This window comes from Streptopelia decaocto (assembly GCF_964273445.1).
Source record: "Streptopelia decaocto genome assembly, chromosome: 1".
Taxonomy (NCBI): Eukaryota; Metazoa; Chordata; class Aves; order Columbiformes; family Columbidae; genus Streptopelia; species Streptopelia decaocto.
Genome location: NC_138663.1, coordinates 113,184,126 through 113,208,601, shown reverse-complemented (window position 1 = coordinate 113,208,601; position 24,476 = coordinate 113,184,126). Strand labels below are relative to the sequence as shown.

At 41.1% G+C, this 24,476-nt stretch overlaps 1 protein-coding gene across 2 annotated transcripts in view; it reads left to right on the top strand.

Moving 5' to 3' along the window:
* SRPX (sushi repeat containing protein X-linked) overlaps positions 1-22,130 on the top strand; it is a 51,612-nt gene extending 29,482 nt beyond the window's left edge. Inside the window, exons 2-10 of one of the 2 annotated variants that reach the window (XM_082057321.1) lie at positions 793-852; positions 7,194-7,385; positions 7,977-8,153; positions 14,384-14,510; positions 16,414-16,535; positions 17,219-17,398; positions 17,843-17,976; positions 19,267-19,388; positions 21,588-22,130. In XM_082057321.1, the coding sequence (XP_081913447.1) occupies positions 793-852; positions 7,194-7,385; positions 7,977-8,153; positions 14,384-14,510; positions 16,414-16,535; positions 17,219-17,398; positions 17,843-17,976; positions 19,267-19,388; positions 21,588-21,768 (1,295 nt within the window). In that variant the 3' untranslated portion in view covers positions 21,769-22,130. The remainder of the gene's footprint in view (positions 1-792; positions 853-7,193; positions 7,386-7,976; positions 8,154-14,383; positions 14,511-16,413; positions 16,536-17,218; positions 17,399-17,842; positions 17,977-19,266; positions 19,389-21,587) is intronic. The other variant, XM_082057322.1, reaches the window with a different exon arrangement.
* The last annotated feature ends 2,346 nt before the right edge of the window (positions 22,131-24,476 follow it).

Sequence of the window (24,476 nt, the reverse complement as noted above, 5' to 3'; positions counted from 1 at the left end):
CTTCATGCTCTGAACCTGCTGATCTCAAATAAATGTTGCTTAAGGATATTTTGAAGGCTTTCTTACCAAGCACCATGTTTTATTGATGAATTACTTGAATGGTAGTGCTCCAGATGATTTCTGATTTTCAAAAGCAGTTTTTGCCTTTATTGTGAGCTTATTGCACAGGTCTTTAAAAGTACAGGACTATACTATCCATCTCTTTATTTTGAAGAACCCCAGAAGACTGCATGATATCAAACTCTGGGTTTGATTTGAGTGTAACTTGTGTTTGCAGGTAACGTACCTCCGTGTTTTGTTCTTGGTATGAAGATCATACAGGTTGTAAACAAGGGTCGTTCTCAAGTTATGCACATTTTACTTCTGCTGTTTGGCCTGATGGCTGTTAACAGCCACTGACACTATGGAACCACTTTATAGTGAAACCTTTGATGTCCTCCTTCACCTGTACCTCCTCTGCTCTCTCTGCTCAATAGATGAACTTCATGATTGATGGGCTTTCTGTAGCAGAGGAGCTGTGACTTTACATGTGCAGCATGGCATTGCTTGAAAGTGCTCTGAGAGCAATGAGAGTGATTTTCTATTTCACTTGATTATCAAATCAATTTGCCCCTTCCAAATTCACTATAAACTGGGTCCGCTATGAATTTGAGCTTTCAGAGAAGCCTGTGCTGATGGCATTGCTTAGATTATGGCATTTTAATCTTGCATGTCTTTTTGCAAAACTTCCTTATATTCTTAATTTATGTTTCCTTTCTTGCTGCAGTTCTTTTTCTCTATTTTGTATTGTAGGATCGGGATATTCACCCCTTGAAGATGACGAAGATGTGTATGCGCGCACTAGATATAAAGGTGAATGCTTTGCTTATATGCTAAAGAGGATCAGCTGGTTGCTAAGAGAAAGCTTCTTTCTCTTTCTTTTCATGGATTATAAAATCTTGGAGATCCAGCTCCATGCTTTTTCTCATGGATTTTTCAATCAAGTTTTAATTTCTACCCCTTTTAACAATGGAAATTAGCCCAAGGGCTGATCACCGCTCTTGTATGCACCTGAGTAAGTAACTTTTTGCACTGCCTTTGCTCTTGGAAGATCAGGCTGTTAAATCATGAAAATCCAGGAAGAGCTTCTCTTTCTTCTTAATACATCCTAACAAAACCATCAAAGAAAAGCTAACTCAAAACCTGGGCCTGTTGATGGTAATGTATAGAAGTACATGCAAGAGAACTTGATTTTCATGGCTTTTTTTTCTGTAAAATTGTTTGCATTTTTGGGTTAACCTGCAACCTGAAATGCAAAGTGTGTTTAACAAATGAACAGGTACATTCTAAAACAACTTATGTAGCTTTATGAATGAGTGAATGTATTTGGGTATTTATAAAGCAAATTTGGGGTTTCTTCCATATTCTAGATTTTGCCATTTAGCAAGACTGAGAAGTTTTTTGATGTTATTGGTAAACCTCTCATTTACTATGTCTGTTTTCTTAAAAAGTCTGCTTCTGTCTCAATACCCCTCTCCTGGGCCAAAATCCCTCAGAAGCCCGGACAGTAAAGAAACTTTGCATTTAATTTGTCGCTTCAAATGGTAACTGTGTTTCTTTTTAGTAAGCTAATCTACAGTCATGCTAGAATTGTAATGCAATAATTTTGATTACTTGAAAATATTGGGCATTGGTGCTGAGTCGTATGTTATTGATTCTCTGCGAAGAGTCAATGGGCTTTATAAGAGGTAAGTCATAAAGTAATTCAGACATTTATTAACAACAAAGAGGAAAGCACAGATGTGATGGCTATGTTGCTGTTTTTGTAAATGTCTTACGTTCCTCCCAGTAAAATACTTCAGCATGAAATTTTGCTTTCAAACACATGCAGAAATATTTCTTTAAAGCTTTAATTGGGTAAACTCATTTTTATTTACCTTTTAATGTGTAACCCTGTGAAGACACATAGATAAAGAATTCCAGAGATCATGAAGATAAATCAATGCCAGTTCATGCCAGGGCAGGCAAGTAGTTAAAATGCAGATTCTGTATAAATTCCTTTTATATGGTGATCCAAAATGGATTACACTCATGTCAGCCAAAATGTCACCAGGATAAGTGAAACATAATGACTCATTCACGCAGATATTAAATACTGCCCTGAGTTTGGAAGCGTTACTGCCAAATGCTGAAAACGGGACAATGTGAATCTAAGAGTATAAAGCGTTGGCATAGAAAAGGCTCACTCTTCATTAGCATACTTATTTAAGTTGGTATTGGGGGGGAAGGGAGTGGAGAAAGACAAAGCAAGGAAAAATCGGCTGAGTAGCTACCTTCAGAGCTTCTCCTTAAACGTGCAGTCCAGTATTTTGGGTGTGGCATATTGCTTAGTAAATAAAACTTCCCAGTAACACATAACTAAATGAATTTCCCTAACTGATGTTAACATACATAAGCAGTGTTGTTCCTTCTTTGCACATATACACAGTAAACAGTGCAAGTGAACACACAAATCCATCCTCTTTAGCATCTGCAAACAAAACATTGCAGTTTATTGGGGGCGATTTGACCTCCTACCGAACCCTTTTGTCGTTATCTGGATGTTTTTCAACTTGCTCAGCTTTCCAAAGAAACATCGCTGAGACTTTCTGTGCCCACGGCATTTTTAAAGAGTTTTTCCCTTCCTCCCTGGTGAACCCTCCGCTCTGTTGGCTGGTGTACCAGGGAGCAACAGCACAACCTTGTCACTTTGCATGCTGCTTCTGAAGGAAATGCTCAGCTGCGGCTGGTGTTTAAACAGGACTGAGGGCTTGGGGGAAACCATGCTCTGAAAAATGCTTTCCTTCCTGCCAGTTGGCAAGGCGGACTCAGATCGTATTTGATGAGGAAAGGCTTCCCGAACACAGCAGCCCCTGTGTATCTCTGAGGAATGGTGCACACTTCCTGTTGAACAGAAAAACTACGTAGATTCCAGTACCTAAAAACTCAAATTTCAGTTAGGTGAACAGAGCCCAGTATGGATGGTGGAACTCCAGAAAAGGTGCCTGGGAAACGTGTAGCTTTTCTTATTCCCCAAGCCTTCAGGAACATGGCTAATCTTGCCTTGAGGCAAGGAGGAGCTTGTGTCACCTCTCGAGGCCCCATCCAGCTCTAATATTCTATAAATACTCTATGTAGCTGCTTAGCCTTTGAAAACCAATATGTGCCTTCACTTAAAAATAAACAAACTTTGATCTAAAACTTTGTTGTATCATTTGATGTGCTTTCAGGCACATAAGCTTTTCAAGTTAGGTGGGGTTTTTTTCAGTGGTATCACTTGGTCTAGACCCAGATATTTGCCCCCTTATAAGCCCTGCCTCACCCACTTTCTTCTAATCACATTCAGTTCTAGGGTAAGCATAATAATGTTTTAGATCAAACAGATGTTGCTCCTAAGCTCTTCAAGTTATCTGCATCCAAAAGCTTGTCTGGTTTTGTTTTTCTTCCTGACAGTATCATTTGGTCCAGTAAAAGATGTATTACTGCTCTCTAGGAGCCTTGCTTTGTTTCTTTCTGTAGACCATTGGAGCTGCAACAACACTACAAGAAAGGCTTTTTCAGTATGCTGTTTGTTCATTAAACTGCATTTCTTAGCTGTTAGCCTTTTTTTTAAAAAAAAAATATGTGCAGCTGTTTACTCAAGGCAAGCATGTTTATAAAGCCACAAAAATTTGCAGAAAAACTCAGGCAATTTTCAATACCTTGAAACAGCTACTTGGCTTTTTTTTTTTTTTTTTTAATTAGCCTCTTGATCGTGCTGCAAAGTGTCTTAACACCCTTTACAAAGGAAATCAGCCATGTGCATATGTACCTTATATATGTGGAAAAACTCGGGCATAAATATCTTGAACAGATTTGCTGAAGGGTTACCTAGCTGGCTGGGGCAAAAGCTCAGTGTACCTGAGTCCTCATCTCCCCTTTTATGCCCCTTCAGTCAGTGTTCTGGTAACTTCAGGTTTAAACTCTTCTGCAGAAAACCTGAGGCCTCCACCTTAGTTAAGGGGGTCCTACAACAAGTGGGAAAAACTTGCTTTTTTTTTTTATAATTGAAAAGAAATAAATGAAAATGAAGTTTAGGGTCTCAAGGCATGAGAAGAACAAGTGGGGCAGAAAAAATGGAAATTTTGGGGATGAAACCACTGAAGGGGAAATTCTGGAGAAGCTGTTGTTAGGTCAGGAGGAGGAAGCAGCTTTCTCTGGGAGGGGAATGAGGCAAAGTCTGTCTCTGTGAAGCCAATGTGCAGGGCTTCCCCCAGGAAGAGATCAGAGATGATGCCTGAGACCGCACCAGTGGCAGTGGGGCCGGCAGCGCTGGACTTTGCAGAGGTGGGTGCTGTCCTCACCTATTCCTTCAGCAGTAGCTGATTGACTTCTGCTCCTATCAGCTCTCACTCCTCACGCACTCTCTCTGTTTTAACTTGGTTCACAGCAAGAATGAAAAATGTGAGCCACTGTGATACAGCCCTTCAACAAAGTGGCCTAAGTCAGTTGATGTTTTTTTGGTTTGCTTTTTTAAATGTCTTTTGGTAATGAGGGATATAGTTTAGGGTGAAGGACAGGCAATAGTTCTAAAAACAAACAAAAAAAAAAACCCCATCCCAAAACAACCATCACCAAAACAAACAAACAAACAACCCACAAAAGAAAACACACACAAAAACCCCAAACCATAAAAGCCACCACAAACACGCAGAAAACACTCTTCACCAAACTACTTTTTCATAATTGTGAGGTAAATAGTGCAGGCTGTATTTGACGTTCAGTGCTTCTAGAAAACAGGACCGTAGGTAGGCAAAGCAGAGGTGGGATGATTATGTGGCTGAGCCAAAAAGCTGAACTGCCCTCTGCCACTATCCTGCTGTGAGGCTGGTCGGCTCCTTTCCTGTGCCTCAGTTTCTGTGTATTTGGTGACACTGGGAATAACGCTGCTTACTCGTCTTTGTAAAGGGCTTTTGTGTGTATTGGGGAAATACAAAAAATAAGCATGTCACAGCACAAGATGACTGCTTCAGAAACAGACTAGTTTAGAGGAACTTGGTTTAGTCGAAAGCTTGACAATTAGTCTCTGATTTTAGTCCTCAGATGCTATTCGTGTTGATTCGGGACCAGCACAGCAAAACGTAGGTGCAAAATGTAGTTTCCATTGGGAAAATGTAAATATGTCCTAGAGACATTGTACACTGAATATAAATATCTCATGTATGAGAAATATAACAGGCTGTATTGATATTTGTAGATTGATTTATGTAGCTGATCCAAATAGTGTAGAAAAATGTACATAGTAACTATAGGAATTAAGAACTAGGAGTGAACATCTGCCAAAGATGAGAAATTATTTTTAAATGTGTCCTGTGACTTTGTAAGGATGAAGGCTAAAACTCTTTGCGTTTTGTTTGTTTGGGGCTATTTTCCCATCTTTCTTGGAGACTTTGGAAGTTTTGTCATGTATCTCCCACATGTCACACTTTGTCACACAGGATTTCAGGACCTGCCATCTTTCTCTTTTTGCCTTCCAATCCCTCCCTCTCTCTCAGTGCGTCCTTTTCAAACCTTGGAGCTGAGAAGGGGCAGGGTTAGTCACTCCTTGTGTAGGAAACTCCCACGAAGGAGCTGCCCGCTGCAGAAAAAGTGCAGCTTTCTTGGTGCACCCTGTTGTCAAAGCTAAACAAATATTTTTAAGCTTTGACTGGGAAGGGGAAATCTCTAATACTGCACCCATCAGTATCACAGTGTGGTGTTAAAGCCTCACAAGAAGGTGGTACCTGTATCCTGAGCAGTATTTTAAAGGATAGCCCTGAGCAGTTATTAAACGTTCAGTTTGATGTCCATGTGATTCCCTTTTTCCCTTGGGCCCGGTCAGAACATTAGCCATGAAGTCTCAGCCAAATTCCGGTTTTCCTCTGACTTGGCAGATCCGTCCATGTTACTGACCTGCATCTGGGAGCAATTAGAAGGTAGTTCTCATACTTTAGGCTGCGTGTCCATGATATTAAGAAAAGGTGAGTCATCCACCCATCTTTGCAAATGAAGAGTACAACACGTGAAGTCCAGGCCTTTGAGAGCGTCTAGAACTGGACTGAAATTTCTGCAGCTCGAGTTCCCTTTTCTGGATGTGTGCTAAGGATATAGCATGCTTATGAACAAACATTGACACTCTCTGAAGGATTTAACTGTAGGAAGTGCAGGGGTTTGTGCTGTCAAGTGCACACATTCTGCCTGAATGCATGTTGCACTCGGCAGCTGCAAATGACTACCAAAAATAGAGGAATAAGGTCGGATCTTGCTTGAAAGCTCTTCACTTAGTCTGTTGGATTGGACACTCGCCTTCAGATTTAATCGTGGCAATGGTGTTGTGCCCATTTGCTGGTAGAAGGCTATTTGAATGTTACAGTGTGGCACTGCAGAACCGCTGAGAACAGTGAGGGAGCTGCTGTTCTAGCACCCTTCACGAGTTCCAGTTCAGCCTTAATCCTGGGTCCTAACTTGCCAAGTAACTTTGCAGAACTGGAGCTGTACTTAAACCCCGAGTGGTTGTTCTGACACATGGAGGATGTGTGCAGACAGGCTTGACGTATTGTATTGGTAAGGTGATTTTATGTAAGTCATGTCCTTTCTAACTGTGGGAGAGCTTGAACTATCAGAGTTCAGCCATGCCAGTGTCTTTTTCTGCACGTGTTATTATGGAACATGTTTTTATTTAAATGGGCAGCGTGAGAGCTAAATGTTGCAAAGATTACAACTACAGCTAGACCAAAGGGGTTCCTAAATGCAGACTTGCATTCCTAAAGAGAAGTTAGATGTATCCGTTTAAAAACAAGAGGGGAAAAAAGGTCCGGTTGTCATCAAACTGTCCACATGGTGGCACACTTATTCCATGGACAAAAACCATAGAGCACCCCCCGCCCCTCTACGCCCCACATTCTAATGGCTACTGTCTTTAATGTTAGTAGTAAAAAAGAGCTGCCAGTCTTTGAAGGGCTGACCTTCTGATGTAGAAGACATAGTGCACCTTGCTGCAGTGTTACTTCTCCACTTTGAGGATTGGTGGCTTTTTAAATAAGACTTTTTTTCCATTTTTTCTCTGTGACCTTGAATAAAGAAAGTAATTTTATATTCGTGTCTGACCTTTTACATTTTGCGAAATACTATGTGTGTTTTTTTGTCCTCTGTGCTAGAAACGCCGTGGTGCTCCCCTATTAAGGTGAAACATGGCTATGCAAACTGCAGGACACCTCAAGGGCAATATTACAAGAATGTATTGGGGACAAGATGTGATATTCGCTGTCAAAAAGGCTACGAACTGCATGGCCCTCAGCAGCTAATTTGTCAGTCAAGCAAACGCTGGTCTGGGAAAGTGCTGTGCAAACGTAAGTGGCTATGAAATCTATGTGTGTGGCTTGCGCCACAGGTTTAACAGATGATAAACTCCACTTGCCCATGAAACAATGAGCTTTGGGTGATAATTGGCATTTTAAACATTGACAATATACTTGGGTATGTAGATGGGCTTGTTGCTGAGGATCTTAGAGTGGTACGTGGCATGGTAAGTGTTGTGACTGGTACAAATACTCTTGGCACACAGGGGATGTTTTATGAGTGTAGAAATAGTTTTACGACAGAGTGACAAAGCTGCTTTAAAATACATCCCGTCTTGGATTTTATAAGCTGAGACAATTTGTGTCAGGTGTCTAAGTGGGTTCCTGCAGTAAAGCATTTTTTGACAAGAAAGGAATAGGTACTCATCATCTTTTTCTCATAAATATTATATTAGGCCACTGTGTATGTAGAGTTAAATTTGCAACACAGCTAATAAGATCAGTGTGAAAAACCTCACGTAGAACATGACTTTCTCCCACTTGCTGTTTGCTAGCTGCGTCTTTATTTCTGTGAAATACCCACGTTCACAATTCTCTAAAGGACAATAAGAGGTTCCCAGAAACCTTTGTTTTCTGTTCCAGAAAAACGCTGTCCCACCCTGTCCATGCCGACCAATGGGGGCTTCAAGTGTTTAGACGGTGCCTACTTTGGCTCCAGGTGTGAGTACTACTGTTCACCAGGGTACCAGCTGAAAGGTGACCGTATAGTGACGTGCATGGACAACAAAGTTTGGAGTGGCCGGCCAGCGTCCTGCGTTGGTGAGTAGGATGGTTGGTCTGCATCCTGGAAAGTCTACATCTTGAGGTCCCTCAAACGAATTTCAGTATGCTTTTTTGTGCAGTTCCTGGGGAGAAAAAGCAACTGTCCCTTTTGAGGAAGCAGAAAGCAGTTTTCCAAGGGATACAGAGTGCTCTCTGTCTCTCGCTTAGTACACTTCAGTACTTAGTACTTTCAGTCCGAAGTGATGGCCTTCCTTACACATAAGCTGTCAGCTCCAAGCATTATTGCTGCAATAAAAATCAGGCTGGTATAAGCGGTCAGTGCTTGACCATGCTTCTAAAAGCCTTCCTTGATCTCCTGGGTGACCTGCTGGTAGTCTGTAATTACTGTGCTGCTCTTCTAGCATGTTTTCTGCACTGGAGTCTGTTGTGCTGTCTGCAACTTAATGATAAAACAGGTTTGAAACAAACCCCTTTGTCTGACCTCCCCTGTTGCTTTTCTTTCTTGGGATCATGATTTCCAAATATATACAGGGAATATGAGTGGATTGTAGTTACAGCACAGTTGCAGTGAGCTAAACTACATTTCAGCCTAGTTCGCGTTAGTTATGCCAGCAATTTTCATTCCATAGTAAACGGTCTCCCAGCAACCTCAGCTGGAATAATTATTTTTATAGACATAAATCGAAAGAGAGATAAATAAATATTTATATTCACCTTTCCTTCCTACTAATGAGATTTCAGCAGATAGTGAAGTCTCAGCTGCTGTTCTTGTTTCTGGGAAGTCTGTGATGAAAGGTTCAGCAGCCACCCACAAAGGAAAATATTTTTTGGCTGTCTGAATTGGCTACCAGTAATTTAAGGTTGTGGGTGGTAGAGTATTTGTGCTCAGTGTTTTCTGTGTATGATAACTTGGTTTTCCTCAGAATGCCTGTGGCTCAGTCTAGGTTAGCAAATGGCCTTGGAGTCTCTCCACTGTGGCCTGACATTTGTAAAATTTTATTCAGGTTTCTTGTTACTTAGTGTTGTACAAATGTAGAAATGACCCTGCTGCTTAAGTCTAGATTGCTTATGGTGTCTGTTGTTTTTATTTACAAAAACAAGCCTTGTCCTTCTCCTTGGTGTGGGCAGAGGCAGAAAAACAAACCCTTTTAAGTCTGGAAATGATAAGATGTTGTCCTCTGTATTTCCTGGCAGTTTCAGAACCTCATTTGTTTGCAGCGATGGGGTGCTTATTACAGAGAATGCTGTCTTGCTGAGTAGAGTAAGCATCTTAAGCAAAAAAAGAAGCCAAGTTAGCACTAACGCTTCTTTTTGATTCCAAAAAAGCAGAATAGCTGTTGCATAGAGTATGTGTGCAAGTCCCAAGTAACCCAGTAAAAGTAATACCACATAGTGTAGAGAAGACCCCTTCACACCTTGTGTGCACACAGTGCCTATATGCAAATAGTGAGTTATGCATTTGGCAAGCTGTTTAATAAGGTTATCTTTTGACCTCTTGATAGGTAGGATAGAGTTGTGGGGGGTTTTTTTGGTTGTTTTTTTTTTTTTTGGGGGGGGGGGGGAGGGGGTGACCAGATGTGACCCTATACAGTATCATGCAGTTTGCGCTTGAACACAAATTCCTTACTGTAATTTATTAGTTCAGAAAAGTTGTCAGAGAACTGCAGCCTATAAAAGCTTACAAGTGGCCAGGAGAGAACTGGCTGAGCAGCTCACTTCCAGCTGAGGAGCAAAACTAAGGTGAGGGGAACAATGAAATACAAAAGCAAAGACGCTTTTTTGTTTCTTACTTTAGCATGAAAGCGATTAGTTGCACTGTGTACAGTAGGAGTGTTATGTGTGATCATAGGCATGGGCTGGTAAAGTTCATGTCATTGCGAATAGGTAGGGACACCACAGCTATTAGCTTCAAGTATGAAAAAGTAACTGCAGACCTGAGTTTCTAATCCTCTTGAAAACAAGGGACTTTACCCTTTTGTATCGCAGTTGCACTGCTTAGCATTTTTGCACAAAACTATGTGGGGTTCAAAGTGCGTAAGTGAAGGTCCATATAGGAAAGGCATCAGGCTAACATCATTGCTGCAACAGTTATTCATTAAAAGGGGAGAAAAATTACAGTTTTTGTAACTCAAGAAAATGTGATCTGTTTTAGCAGTCACTTACAGAGACCCTTACAGACCATGAGTATTCTGTCCTTAACAAAGCATCCTTTCTCTTCCCTGTCCCCTTCCTATAAGGGGAATGATATCTTTCATGTTGCTGAAATAACTTTGATTAAAAAAGATCAACATATAACTGGGTTTGGTTATCAGCTGAAAGTGCTAATACTCTAATAATATCTCAATTACATCTTTAATGCAGTGTAACATAGATTGAAATAGGTATTTTCTAGAAGACTGAAATTTTCACTGTTTTCTATAAAGGTTTCATTTTTCTGATGACTGTATAACAGAGATTGTGGTAAATGGCTGTCACTGTGCTAAGACATCCTTTTGTCCCATCCTGAGACTGTATTGATAGGTAGTTCACTAACAGCCTCCAAGTACGGATGTCTGAAACAGGCTTTGCACTTTGAGTCATTAATTATACAGGCCCTGATAATGGATGTTTTGAAGTACAGAGCAATGCCTTGTGGAGAGAGGTGGGCAGAGCAGGGCGATGTTTTTCATTCCCCTTTTTATGATTTCCAGTCTCTTCATCTCTTTATGCTTTTGACACAGACTAGTATTTTGAATTATCTCCTAGCCGTCGTTTAATGTCATCAGCCGTCAGTAATAACAGCTTATTTACGTAGCAGCAGACTGTTTACCTGTCTTATACAGACTGTTGAATAAGCAAGCAGTGGGCATTCAGTACCATCCTGTTTCTTTCCTCTTGTCATCCCAAATTCACAAGCAAATAAACAAAAGTCTTTCATAAACTATGAGAAAGGCAAACAAGCTCTTTAAATTTTGTTTGATATTGTTAATATGGCCAGTGTCAGAAGTATGTTTTTTAAAAATAAAATCTAAAACCTACTTGAAAACTTAGCATTTTTCTCCACAAAGTTCAAAAGACAGCTTTAAAATCTGTTATTCCACTGCAGACCTCTCAATGCGATGTCTGCAATGCCGATTCCCAGTGTGGAGCCAGAGCATCAGTTGCTGCTGCCAAGTAGCCAAGGAAAGCGACAACTTAAAGGAAAGTAAATGAAGTAGTGGCTGAACAGCACCAGATTTTATGAAATCTCAGTTTCCCTGCCTGTGATGTAAACCTTACCAGTGAGATTCACCTGTTTAATACATAGCCTTGCTGAACAGCTTAAATAAATCCTCTTGACTTTTCATCAGTCTGTCAGCAGTGACGCTGCAGTAACAGTGTGAGACCAGCCGTACGGGGTCAGACACCTTGCAGCGTGTCCTGGCTCCAGCTCTGGCCAGAAACACTTATTAAGCGAGAGAGTCTGACAATCCGTCACTTACAGGATGATTTCTCCCTCTGATAAAACCTCTCCAGCAGTCAGCAATCTTGTGGCTTCCTCCAGCAGGGTTTGTTTGGAATGAGTTTAGTTTTCTGACCTGCAAGTGGGCACGTTGCTCACGTCATTTTTTTTTTTTGAAGGTTTTTTGGGAGGATTGTGTTTCCATTTTGTCACTTGTGCATTTGCCCAGATGTTCTCTGGTCACCTTCTCGGCATTTAAATGGGTTGAGTTTTTTTCAGACCTGTCTTCCTTCTGCCAAGCTGTGGCCAACATGCTTAATGTGCTGTAGATTTGCTATGACTTTGTATAAAGGCACAATGAAAAAGACCTGAGCGCCTGTTTGGTTTAAACACATCCCGGCAGCCACTGAAGTTAAAGAGCCTTGATTAGACAGCTGCTTTCTTTTGGTCCATTTCAAAGTGAAGTTATGCTGGTGGCGTTTATTTGGTGCCTGCTGAATACTAAAAGGCAGCTGAAATGACCAAAGAAAATACCCTTTCCAGGAATTTTTAAGTCCGGGTCAAAAGGCTGCCTGGCCCCTGAGTGCTCGGTTGGTTCCCACAGCAAACAGTATTGTTTATCTTTGTGATGTGGAAGTCCAAGCTGGTTTACACCAACCAGTCTTCTCTGTGCTAAATAGCATAATGAGCTTTCTGATTAATTAAGTGCTTAAAACACTGGGTCCTTAAGTGCCGTTCTGTCTTTAAACAAACATAATGCTGGAATAAATATATGCTGTCAATAACACAGTGGGGAGAGCTGTTGCTGCAGTAAACCAAAGCCAGAAGCAGCCTTGGTGAGACTGAGTTATTTTCTACCCCAGCTCAGCTACACTAGGGGGTTATTGAGAGCAACGTAGTTTTCTAGAGGAGGGCAGAGTTCTCGCTGGCTGTGATGTGAGCATGTTTCCACACATAATGAGAAGGTACTTTAAAAATAAAGGAGTGAATAAGGAACATGAGGAGATGAAACTGTGTTTCCTACAGCCAGAGTGAATTCTTGAAAAATCCTGCTGGCTTGTCTACTGTGGCAGAGTAGGGAAGGAGGAGTGAAAGGGCTCAAAAAGTGAAGAAGTTAAAGAAGCCGTAAAGAAGAACTAAGCACCTTATGTATCTTTAGTGAAGGGTGTTCTTGTAAAGTACAGGAAGGTTCAAAAGCTGCTTATTGGATTGTGCTGTTCGTTTGTGATTGCTCCACTCGCTGCAGCAGGAACCCACTCTTGCTAGTGTCTCCTTCTAGCAGGGTCTACAGAGAAATCAACAATTATTTTCCTAATACTATAGGGAGATATGTATTTTTTTCATTGTATATTTGCCCCCAAAAGCCCCACAAAAAATAAGCATTTGTTTAAGGCAGTTTGCAATATTCCTGATGTTTTTGAATAACTTTGATAGGACTTGTCTGTGCCTCCCTCCCCGCCCCCACTTCTGCAAAATTAAGACAGGAACTCTTCTTATGGAAGTGTCTCACAAAGCTGTGGTGTTTGGGGTTGGAGGAGAACTCTTGGAGAAGAAACAGAATAAGCTGTTTTTCAAGAGTCCCAGGTTCCTGGAACACCGTTAAAAGTTTGAAGGGGCTATAGCGGGGCTGCACTTGCCCCAGTTTAACTGGGAGAAAACACTGTAGAATATGAGGGTCTGTGAAATTATTTTGTATATTTGCTGCTTTATAAAGACCAAAACCTTTTATCATTGCTATTTTTTTGAAAGAAATCCAGATTGTGCTTTTTGTGTCTGCCCTGCAAATGAAAAAACAAGGCCTGCCACCCTTTAAATTGAAGCAGCATTTTAGGGATTGTTTTCTATTTGCAGGTAAAGAGCAATCCTGTCTTCTGTGTTCATTTTTAAAGCTGGTATATGAGTCCATGAATTTAGACTTCATTTTGGGTATAACCCAGGTGATAGTAAAAAAAAAAACCCTGAGACTAAGCTATTAAAGATAGATCTATTTATTTTTTTCTTTTAAATTAATGATTGTGATGGTGTTTGGACTTGGTTTGCCCGAGTATTCCTGCTGTGCTGAAAGGATTGGTAACAGAAGTGTCTGAAGATGAGTAGCTGTGCGTCACCTCTGTCCTCCATCAGGGTCTTTTATTATCGTCACTGTTCCTTTACTCCTAAATAATAGTCACAATATTCTAGTAGCAGTTAAACAAGCCTTCAAAACTTACCCTGTCTGCTTTTTTTTTTGTATTACCCGTCAGGCATTATTATAAGAATTACTTGAAAAAAAATCAAATGTAGCAGCAATTCCCTGCAAAATGACAATTTTGTCAATCTTTCACTATTTCTCTTTTTGCTATTGCTGCAGGAAAAATAACAAAGAATTTAACAGTCACATGCAAAGTTATCGTGCAGAGAGAGGTTTATGTTCAGCGTGCTTTACAAATGTTCTTAATCACAATAGGCACTGCACAGACGAACTAAGAGAGGTAGAGCAGATAAATAGAAGGGTCAAGCTCCTTGGGTACAATCTTCAGTATCCCTCCTTAGAATTCAAAGCTAAATACTGTTGATTTGTGGACATTTCTTTTTAACTGGGGACTAGATAAAGAAAGCTGCCATAACTACTTTTTAATTAGCTTTTTGCACTGTGTCGGGGGGTTGATTACTGTAATCTCTTATTGTTCATACAAAAAGGTGAGAAGTACAGGCTCCACCTGCCTTGGCTGGGATGGGTCCAGCAGTGAGGAGGCCAGCTGAAGGTGGTCACCAATTAGGCTGACAACAGGGCAAGAGCTGTGAAGACAATGCGTAGCTGTAACACGTGTACAGGTGCCCATTTCGGTGACGTTTCTTTCAACAGACACTGAGCCTCCAAGAATCCAGTGCCCGAGCGTGAAGGAGAAAACCGCAGAGCCCAACAAGCTGACGGCCAGAGTGTTCTGGGACACCCCAGAGGGACGGGACACTGCTGACGGGATTCTCACAGAGTAGGTGCAGATCTGTAAATGTTTGCATTTTCCCCTTCTTATTCTGGGTTCCTCGGTTAGTAATTCAGCTGATAAGGGTGGCTAGGCACCCTGTCCTCTTAAGTCATCCAAGATGCTTATTTATAGCTGTCATATGTCAATGGCCTGTAAAAAATTACAATTTTAATTGAAAAATTAAAAATTGACAACTTGAATCGTTCAGGACCTGGCATGTAGAGGGGTAGCAGGTTGTCGTGGTTATTTTAGAGCTTATGGAATAAGTGACAATAGCTTTTTTGACTGCACCTGTGAAATTTTCGAGAGCATTTTGTGTGTCTTTTCTCATATACAAGTTTTCTTACAGCGAGCTACCTTTTATACATAACAATGGAAATATAACAGTGCATTGGAGGTGGCAGCAGAGGCAATTTTGACTGTCTTAAAAAAAAACCCCACAAGACAAATTGTGTCACAGAACAATATCTGCAATCATCTTTAGGCTTCTTCCTGAAGTAGTGCTGGCTACTGATGTCACAGCATTCTGCAGTGACTTGTAAAGTAATGCCTCTCCTTTGAAATTTAGGAAGCTTTACACATCGGATTTAAGCTTAACACTTTCTTCAAAATTTCCTTCTCAATTTTTATGGTTTCACAGTTACATTTTCCAGAAGAGCAAGGTGCACTTGTGATGGTATCACTGTCTCTGATGTACCCATCTTTATCATGCAGGATTTATGGCAGTCTATCTAGATCGTTGTAATGGAATGGGAATGGAAAGAGTATAGAAAATCTGCTTTTTTCATTAAGCAACTTACATATTTTAACTCTATATTAGTGAACTGGTTAAGCTTAAAATCTCAAAGTTGTAAGCTTAAAGATATCTATAGTTTTATGTGAATTCAAAAAACCTGTTGAAGAAGAATTCATTACACAATTGAAAAGAATGTTGCTGTTAAGGTCTAATGTGATAATTCTATGGCAATTAACAACATCAAAAAAAAAAAAAGCCTGATAAAATAAAAATATTGAAAAGTGTTGCAATAAAGAAATTCCGAAGTCTTTTTGATGAAACTGTCTGGCAGACAGAAAAAAATTGAGAGCAACTTTTTCCAGCGCAGAAGAGGCTAGCTGTTGAATCTGTGGAGGCTTTTCCACAAATGTAATTTTATAAAATCTTGCTAAAATGTGATGTTTTATAGAGTGTACAGTGCTTTCCTTAAATGCCCTGGGTCCTGCAGTACATAAGCTTTCCCCTTATGCGTCACAGTGCTCAGCCTCACTGCTTCAGTATCGAGGGTACGTTTAACACGTCTGATATCTCCTGACACGTTTGCAGGATAGGAGCAAGTTCCAGGTGATAATGCTGCCGTGGATCACCACACCCTTCTGCTGTGACAATAAATCTTGCTTTCTCTTCTATTTTTTGTACATTTGTATAACCACAGGAGCAGTGCAGAGCAGCCAGATGGGGTATGTCCCCATCATAGGAGGCTGAAAGTTTTCTTATGCTCTGTTGGCTCTGGATTACACTGCAGCCCTAACAGTGGAATATTCACGATACAAAATGAGGAAGGATCAGTCTCAGTTTTTCCTTATGTAAGGAAAAGGAAGCTCCAGTTCCTATGGGCATGGCGTGATGTGTGGCTACACTACGGATTGTCTTACAGGAAGCAAGCAGGCTCTGCCCACTCTGCCTCCTTGTGTCAGCAGGGTGGGTACCCTTTTGTGCAATGCCAGGGTGGGCTGCTGGTAGCAAGTTTAAATACTCCAGTCTCTGCTGTTTTGCTTACTTTCTTGAATCACGTAGTGCAGCCACACAATCTTAGCATGCCACAACATTCACTCTTCTAGCTTTTACCACATTGTCAGTAGGAAAATACTGGTGAATTTATGAATGTCTGTTCCATTTTATCTCCTGTTTTAGTGTTATTTTGAAAGGCTTGCCACCAGGGTCACATTTTCCAGAAGGCGACCACAAAATCCAATATACTGTGTATGACAGAGCTGAAAACAAAGGCACTTGCAAATTTCTTGTTAAAGTCAGAGGTAAGAATGATGTTTTCCCCTCTGTAAATACAGTCATTGATTTGCATCTTGCTTAGTAGGCCATTTGAGAATTGTCCTCATTTCTGTATTTGTCTGCATGTGTGTGTGTATAAACTGTATGTTGATGCTGAAAGGGAGAGCACTGTCTTGCTTGAGACTCTGGGGCCAGGCCTGCAGCGGGGTGGGTGGCTGGTGCTCCCACATGTTGAGCACAAGCTTCATTGATCAGTCCTGCCTCCAGCTCTGCACCCCTTCCCTCTAGCTGGCTTCTCCCCCAATATTTAGCTTGTGAGCTGCTGAAACCAATACGCAAAGGAGCTTTTTCAGCTGTGACTCACATCTGTCAAGCAGGGCTGCCCTTTCACAAGTCCAGGTCTTGAAATCCGGAGTTGAATATACAGAGATGAAACCTGTAGGTGTCAGCTTCCGCTCTGTTTGTGCTCCATGACCTGTTGTCACCGTGACACCGTAATCACATGCATACACGTATACATCTGTATCATTTTACTTTATGTATGAATTAAGAGGGTTTTGTTGGTGGGTTGGGATTAAGTACATGACTCTAATAATATAGCAAGTAAACACAAAGACATTTTCTATGCTGGTATTCCACTTGCCATGCTACCCTAGTAACAAACAGGGTGATTCATGACTTGTCTTTTTTTTTTTCCTTTTGCTTCAAGTCAGGCGCTGTGTGAAATTAAACGCCCCAGATAATGGCTACATCAAGTGTTCAGGCGATGGAAATAACTATGGTGCTACGTGCGAGTTCTCCTGCATTGGTGGCTATGAGTTGCAAGGAAGCCCAGCCAGAGTGTGCCAGTACAATTTGGGGTGGTCAGGAGTGGAGCCAACCTGTGCGCGTAAGTGAGTATTTCACCACTTTGCCAGAAGGGCTGCCAGAGCAACGCTTCTCTTGGCAGTGAGAATTTGGGAAGGGGGTGTGGTGTGGAATACAGCTGCAAACTTCAGTGCCCCAGAGGTAAGAAGCAACATCTTTGTCACTTCTGCCAATTTGCACTTACAGCTGAAGTGCCAGCTTTGGCTGCTCTTTCCTAGGATGATGACAGTACCTCACAACTGATTGTGTGTTTTAGACCAAAGCTCTGTACAAAACTTGACATTCTGGAGTCAATCTATATTGCAAGCCAGAACAGCTTAAGATAAAATTGTTGGCTCCAATAAGGCTGCTATTTCACCCATGTTATTCTGTTGTTCCCCTGCTTCTACTGTCTAAGAGTTTGTGCTTTTAGAAAGAGATCTGTTTTCAGTATGCTCTCTAACTTTTGTTTTAAATTTAATTCTAGCCATGAATATTAATGTGAATGTGAGGACTGCAGCTGCACTTCTGGATCAGTTTTATGAGAAGCGGAGACTGCTAATTATTTCAACTCCTACTGCAGCCAACTTCTTCTACAGGATGCAGTTGGGAATGCTGCAGGTAAAACAGGTTTGGGGGAGGGTGCAAATAGTATTTTTCTTTAGAAACACAAGAGGAAAAGCTCCGTTCTTTGATGTAAATCCACAAACTTTAACTGTTATCTTGCAGTCACTGGAGGATCTGGCTGAAGCAGTAGCAGTTCTGGATTAATCCTTTTTATATGGTTTGAGTTTAAACATCTCCCCAGTCTCTAATTCAGCTCTGTTCTGGATTGTGCTGCCTCTGACTGCACACTCACTGAATCCCAGGCAGTTCTGGCCCTCTTTCACCCTCCCCAAAGTAATTTAATATTAACTCGTGCTGAATAGTAATTCCCTAATTCAGCTGCTAAAGCAGCTGAAAGAAAAAAAACATCCAGCACTTCAGTGGTTGCACTTCATGCAAACCAGGCTTACAGACTTTGTAACTACGTGCAAGGAAGTGTGAATGGCTTCAGAAATAACCAGAGCACCAGCAAACAAAGGACTAGCATAGAAATAATCCAGAATGCTGGAAATAGATAGCACTGGGGTGATTGTCCTTATTTGTCCTTATGCGTTGTAAATGTCATACTCTTGTGGGGTTCATGCTAGGCTTCAGGATGTATCTCAGAAATGTATCTGTGTCCTCAGGGAAAGGAGACAATCCTGTATTTTTTCATAGCAGCAAGTCGTCGTATCTTGTTTCTTTTCCCACAACTGTAACAAAATTCAGTATGAATAGTCATTGGAATATGAACATGATAATGTTTTTAACTGCTGGCTTGTGTTACAGTTGTATTTTAAAAAGTTTTTATTTTTTCCTGTTAGATTAACCTGGCAAGAAAATTCAATATATTGATCAAAATGAAATAATTTAAAAGAAAGACTAAATTTAAATGGCTACAGTACTTCTCTCACCACTCAACACTGGTCGATCAAGTTGGCATGAAGGAAAACTTCGTGCAGTCACCTTCCATTTCATGTACCTTGCTTTGATTGTGAAATTAGATTATTGGCACAATGCTTAATACACTGGTATCTTTTCATGTCATTACAAAGACAAGTTTATAGTTCTCCTGGGTGGTCCCTGTGTGGTGCTGTTTGTAGAGTAGTTAAGAATCTGTCATTTAACGTCCCCTGGAGTCATAAGGCTCTAGTTGTTCACAGTGAGAATTGGAGACTTTTCCAAGTATGCTCTCATTGCAGCTTAAACCATCTCACTAATATGAGAAGATCAGACTCTTTATGAACACTTGCTGCAGGCTCAAAACAAGACCCTGTTCTCACCGACAACTGACATACCTGTTTCTTCTTCTTTCAACCCTTCCAGCCAGCACAGTGTGGTTTAGACCTCCGACATGTTACCGTAGTTGAATTGGTTGGTGTCTTCCCTGCACAGATAGGAAGAATTGGTGTAAAACTGCTGCCCCCATCACTTGCTCTGCAACTCAGGTAAAGCTCTCACTACTGTTGTGTTTGCACCTGAGCATAAATGATGTGTTGCTTTTGATTCCCTGCATCCTACTCTCTGAATACACATATGCTATTCTAACATAGCTAGACACCAGAAGGTATGTTGATAGGTAAGTTTTAGGATTAATTTGCTCCCTATCTGTGGAATAGCTACTGCAAATTCATGAGCATTTGGTATTTATGACGTGAAGAGAACAGACTTTAGCTTGTTTCACGTTTAAAGGGGCTGTGACCCACTTAAACGTGAAACAAGCTGAAGTCTGTGCCACCCTCTCAAGTGCCATGTCTTCCTTGCCCCTTTGCTTCAACTGTGAATTTCTGAATTCACGTGAACTCCCTGTGTATCCCTTTGATCATGTTAGAGTTCTATATTTTTGGATGCTGCCACTGAAAACACTTCAAGTGTGTCAGTATTTGTGCTGGAGCTGGTCCGATGCAGCCATGACAGGACACAGTCACTGTGCAAGGACAGCCTTGGTGCAGCTGCCCATGTAGCCCCAAGCGGCAGTGAGAGTGACAGGTCCTCTTCTCTGCAGTGCTGCTGGTGGCTGGTGGCCACCCCAGGAGGGGAAGCAGTGGTTGCTCTTTGAAGTCCTCCATGTGGAAATGATATGGGCAGTATTTCAAAGGGGGAAATGATCTCAGCCTCCCCAGCCTGACTGCAACGTTCAGCAGTTTTACTGAGGTGCCTGAACTGTTTTGACTTGGTTTTAGACTGGCAGGGGGTTGGTTTTCACTTGAAAGGGGGTCTTCAAGTGCCAGCATTTCCTAGGCACAGGAGGACAAGAGCCAAAAGTGAAGGCCTGGGTGGCAGGGAAAGTAGTAGTTACTGAGGAAGAAAGCCCAGAGCATTTTATGCAAAATCTTCTGTGATACGCCTGAGGAAATGGAGTGAGTTTTAATTTAGGACAATAAAAAATGCTGACAAGTCAGAGAGATTGGATTGCAAAAAAAATAAAAACATTTGTTCTCTAAAAAAGGAAGAAGAGAGCACAAAGAGCTGCTTTTTTATTCCAAAAAGTAAAAGTACTTTTACTAAAGTTGAAATGGTTTTCTTGTGGCTCTGTGGAAAATAATGATCTCTGCTAATATCTCATTGCCTGCCCTCTTCTCGCACCGCCCCCCTGCCCCGCACTGCTTTAATGTAGGTAGGTTTCAGAAATTGGTATGGGATAACCTGCCCTGCACTCGGTGAAAGTTAAAACTAGTTAAAACTTTGGAGACCTCAGCAGGTTAGCATTTGGTTTTGTAGAAGGTAAGCATTTTTCTTAGGTGAAATAAGGTACAAGAGGCATGTGTCTTCCTATCACCATAGCTTTGATTCAAACTATTTTAGTTTGAATTTAATAGCCAAGCTCCCTTATTGCAACAAGAAGACACCTGGAGCACTCCCAACTTGTTAGAAGGCTGAAGCAGGTCCACTTTGGTGCTTCGTGCCTTCCTGAAATCCCCCACAGACCCTCTTCTTCATGGCAGCTTTGCTGTCCTGACACCATTCTGTCACAGCTGCCTACATTTATTTTTCCCACACAAATGATGTTGACTGAATACATGTCTAAGGATCTGCTACTTCATTACTCTTTCAAGCAAAAGTCTAAAAGAGCACCAGCCTCTACTTTTGTTGCTGTCACACCTCCAGAGGAGCTCAAATAACCCCTTTTACCACTTGGAAAGGACTCTGTGGTAATTAGCTGGGGCTTTTGTTCTTCTAAGCTGGAGTTGCCACTAGATAAATGGTTATTATTAGGAAGCAATGAAAACTGACTCCAATAATTTGGTTCCACTTTTTCTCATTGTGGTTTTATACCATGTGGCAGCCAAGAAAAGGAAGTCTACCTGTAACACTAACTCCATTGCGATGGTTTTCTTTGGGCAATCTATGTAGTGTGTTTTTTGTCCTGTGTTTTTTTTTTCTTTTGTGGTAGCAATAGGTAGTGACAAGTGCTATATCAACAGTCAGAGGTCTGAGAAGAAAGCAGAGCTGAGGACAGTTACCTTGACCCTTCCCTAGTGCAGAGGTACAGCCTGTAGCACATGCAGACACCCGCTCTCTGACTCCTTATTCTTACAGCTGAAACAAAGCGGACCCCATGTAGCCCCCTCAGACCAGCTTCACAGGCTGGTTCTGCCGTTTATTGGTTTGATGGGCTTTAACAAAACAAGTTCCTTATTTCGCAGGCTGCTGCTGAGGATCCCCCACTACAATTTCAACATTGTGGTGATGGACAAGCATGGAATGGACAAGGAACGCTATCCTTTCCCAGCAACGCCAGCCGAGCTCTTTGCACTTATTGACAATTTCCCCTTGAGAAAAGAAGAGATGAAACTGCAAGCAGAAATTGGTCAGTCCTGTCCCTAATTTAGGATTGCAAGGCTTGCAGTTGTCAGTGAATTTTTTTAAACCCACTTAATTCTCCCCCTGGTGCTACACAAAGCATGCCTTTTTAATCACTGATGTACAGATTTTTTTGTGTGTATTATTAAGTCTGTCTGGCTGTGTAGCTACTCTGAATAGAAGTATGCATGATGCTTTTTTATACTTTCAGCCATCTTTAGAGAAATGTGTACGTAGGATTACTACCCAATGGCATTTCTTGTACAGAGAATGAAGAACTGAGGCACGTTTCTGGGAGTTTATTTTGGATTTTTCATTCAGTGTAAAATTGAGGTTTCTTTCCTACTGTTTTTAAGTCTTTTTAATAAAATATTGTTTTGCAAAGAGATCGTTGTCTAAAATGGCTCTTGGAGATAAAAGTTGATCAATTAATTCAGAAGTTGGATCAAAATACCTCTCTGCAACCGATTATAAGAGACATTAGCCTCACATTTAAAGTGTATAAGCAAAGCCACACTGTCTTTCAGTTCCACTAATAATATGGTAGATGACAGACACAAAGCATAAGCCAAAGGCAATACGAGTACCTGTTTTCAGCAGCAGCAAGGACAAAATAGCTGATAGCAGGCATATGGAAATCATTGCCAGAAGAAATACGATAAAGAATTGGTGAGCAGTGTAGAAGATGGACAGTAATTACCAAAGGCCACATACTGCAATGCTTGATAGAAACATAGGCTCTTACCTGGTATGGTTCTGCTTCTGACTTTTCATGTCCGATGGACTGGGAGTAGCAGATTGCTTTCCCCTCTTCATCTTGGAAACAGACCAGGCTGTTGATTTGATGGCAGGGAGACATTACCCCCAGGGAAACTTCTTCAAGGATTTGTGATTTCCAGATCTGTGAAAATACTTGGTTGCAACTTATCACTTACAAATAAACAATAAAGTTCTATGCTTAAGAAATTGTTAGGGGGTAGTCAAAAAAGGAAAGAGTTTTCTATTGTTTTATTGTAGCCAACAGTCTTGCCAATCCAGTGCAAAGAATATATACATTGTGCATGAAGAATGTAAGCATCAAAGGAGTGAAAATTGTGAGTTACAGCTTTGGATACTTGTTTACAGGATAAGATGCCTAATTTGACATGCCTGAAAAGCAGCACTCCAGTGTCCCTCACTTTCCTAATTGAAAAAAGCACATCAACTGATTTCCAGTGATGCAAAATTTAAAGAAAAAACGAAACCTCTGATGGGTCTGATTTTTTTCTACATTGTTGCTGCAATTCCTATCCACTGCTGTTCCATTTGGATTTAGGTACAGAATGAATGCATCCAGTCATCTTTCATGACTGGGTGAACAGGAGTGGGGCTCCATGATTGCTGCAATCAGGAAAGTGATTGCAATCACCAGGCTATTACAGGAAAGTGAATTAAGTGGAAGAGAGTGCCTGAGTGATTGGATTACTAGTTACAGCTCTGCACAGAACATCTATTAAAATCCTGTGATTAAGAAAAGCTGTTCTTGATTAGTAATATAAGGTTTCTGGCATCTTCTGTTGTACATTTTTGTGGAGGGGAATGGAACACTGAAAAAAACATCATGTCTCATCTCTGTTTTGGAGTCACATCAACCTGAATGTGTGCAGGGATGTGGCAGATTGGCCTTTTGGGAAAGGAGTACTTGAACAAGGCTTCAGATTGGCATTTATATATTCAAATAGACTCCAAATATATTCCAATAATTTATCCTCTAGGCTTTTGGTCCCAGAAAAATAACACTGCATAAATGAGGTGCAGCTACTTTTTTTTTTTTTTTAATGTTTAACAGAAAATTGAACTCCCTTAAAATCATAGAGGCTGGAGACTTTGTTGTACCACAAACATGGCTCTTCTTGCCATAGCTCAAATCTTACCACTGCTGTCAAAACGCAAATCCTGTTTCAAAGATGAATTTTAGTTGGGAGAATTAAAGGCTGTTTCCAAGAAGCAAGACCTGCCATGAGTCTTGTCCTTTCCCCTCCCACCTCCAGGCTTTCACTGCAGGAGATGTGATAGGTCACAGTGTATGGATACAGCCACGGACAGGAGGTTCCTATACTAAATACATCAATCTGGAAATACATTGCAATTTGAATATGAACTGAAAGAGTTAAATCATATTAGAGCAGAAAGAATTTCTGTCATGCAACATCTTTTGCAAACAAAACTACTGGGATAATTTGTGCGAGGCAGCAATTTCTCATGAGCACAAAACAATTTTGTAAATGGCCCAGTTCTCCCCAGATCCTACCCAAGAATTCACCTAATTTGATGAGAACAACCCCTGCAGAGACAAAATTTAAAGTTGCACATCCCTGTTCTTGAAGTTCATACCATCCCCTCTGGGACAGCAAGCTTTATGTTTTAATGAAAACACCAATGACCCTTTACAGCTCTGCACTAAATGACTACAACATGCAACTTTGTTACAGCTCACTACTTAAACAAGAGCATGAGCCAGACTGCATCATATAATTAATGAAAATACAGAGGGTATGAGGTAACCTGGAGTACATTTAAATACTCTTACAATCGCAACCTACTTTTTAAATTGAGGTGGTGAAATAATGGAGCTTAGGCTGTGCAGTCTCAGCACTGGATCACTTCCAGACACTCACCTTGGTCTCTGCTTGTGCCGTGCATCCACAGAGGGGGAAGAGGGAGTGAGTGCTTCCCACCGTTAGGAGATGACA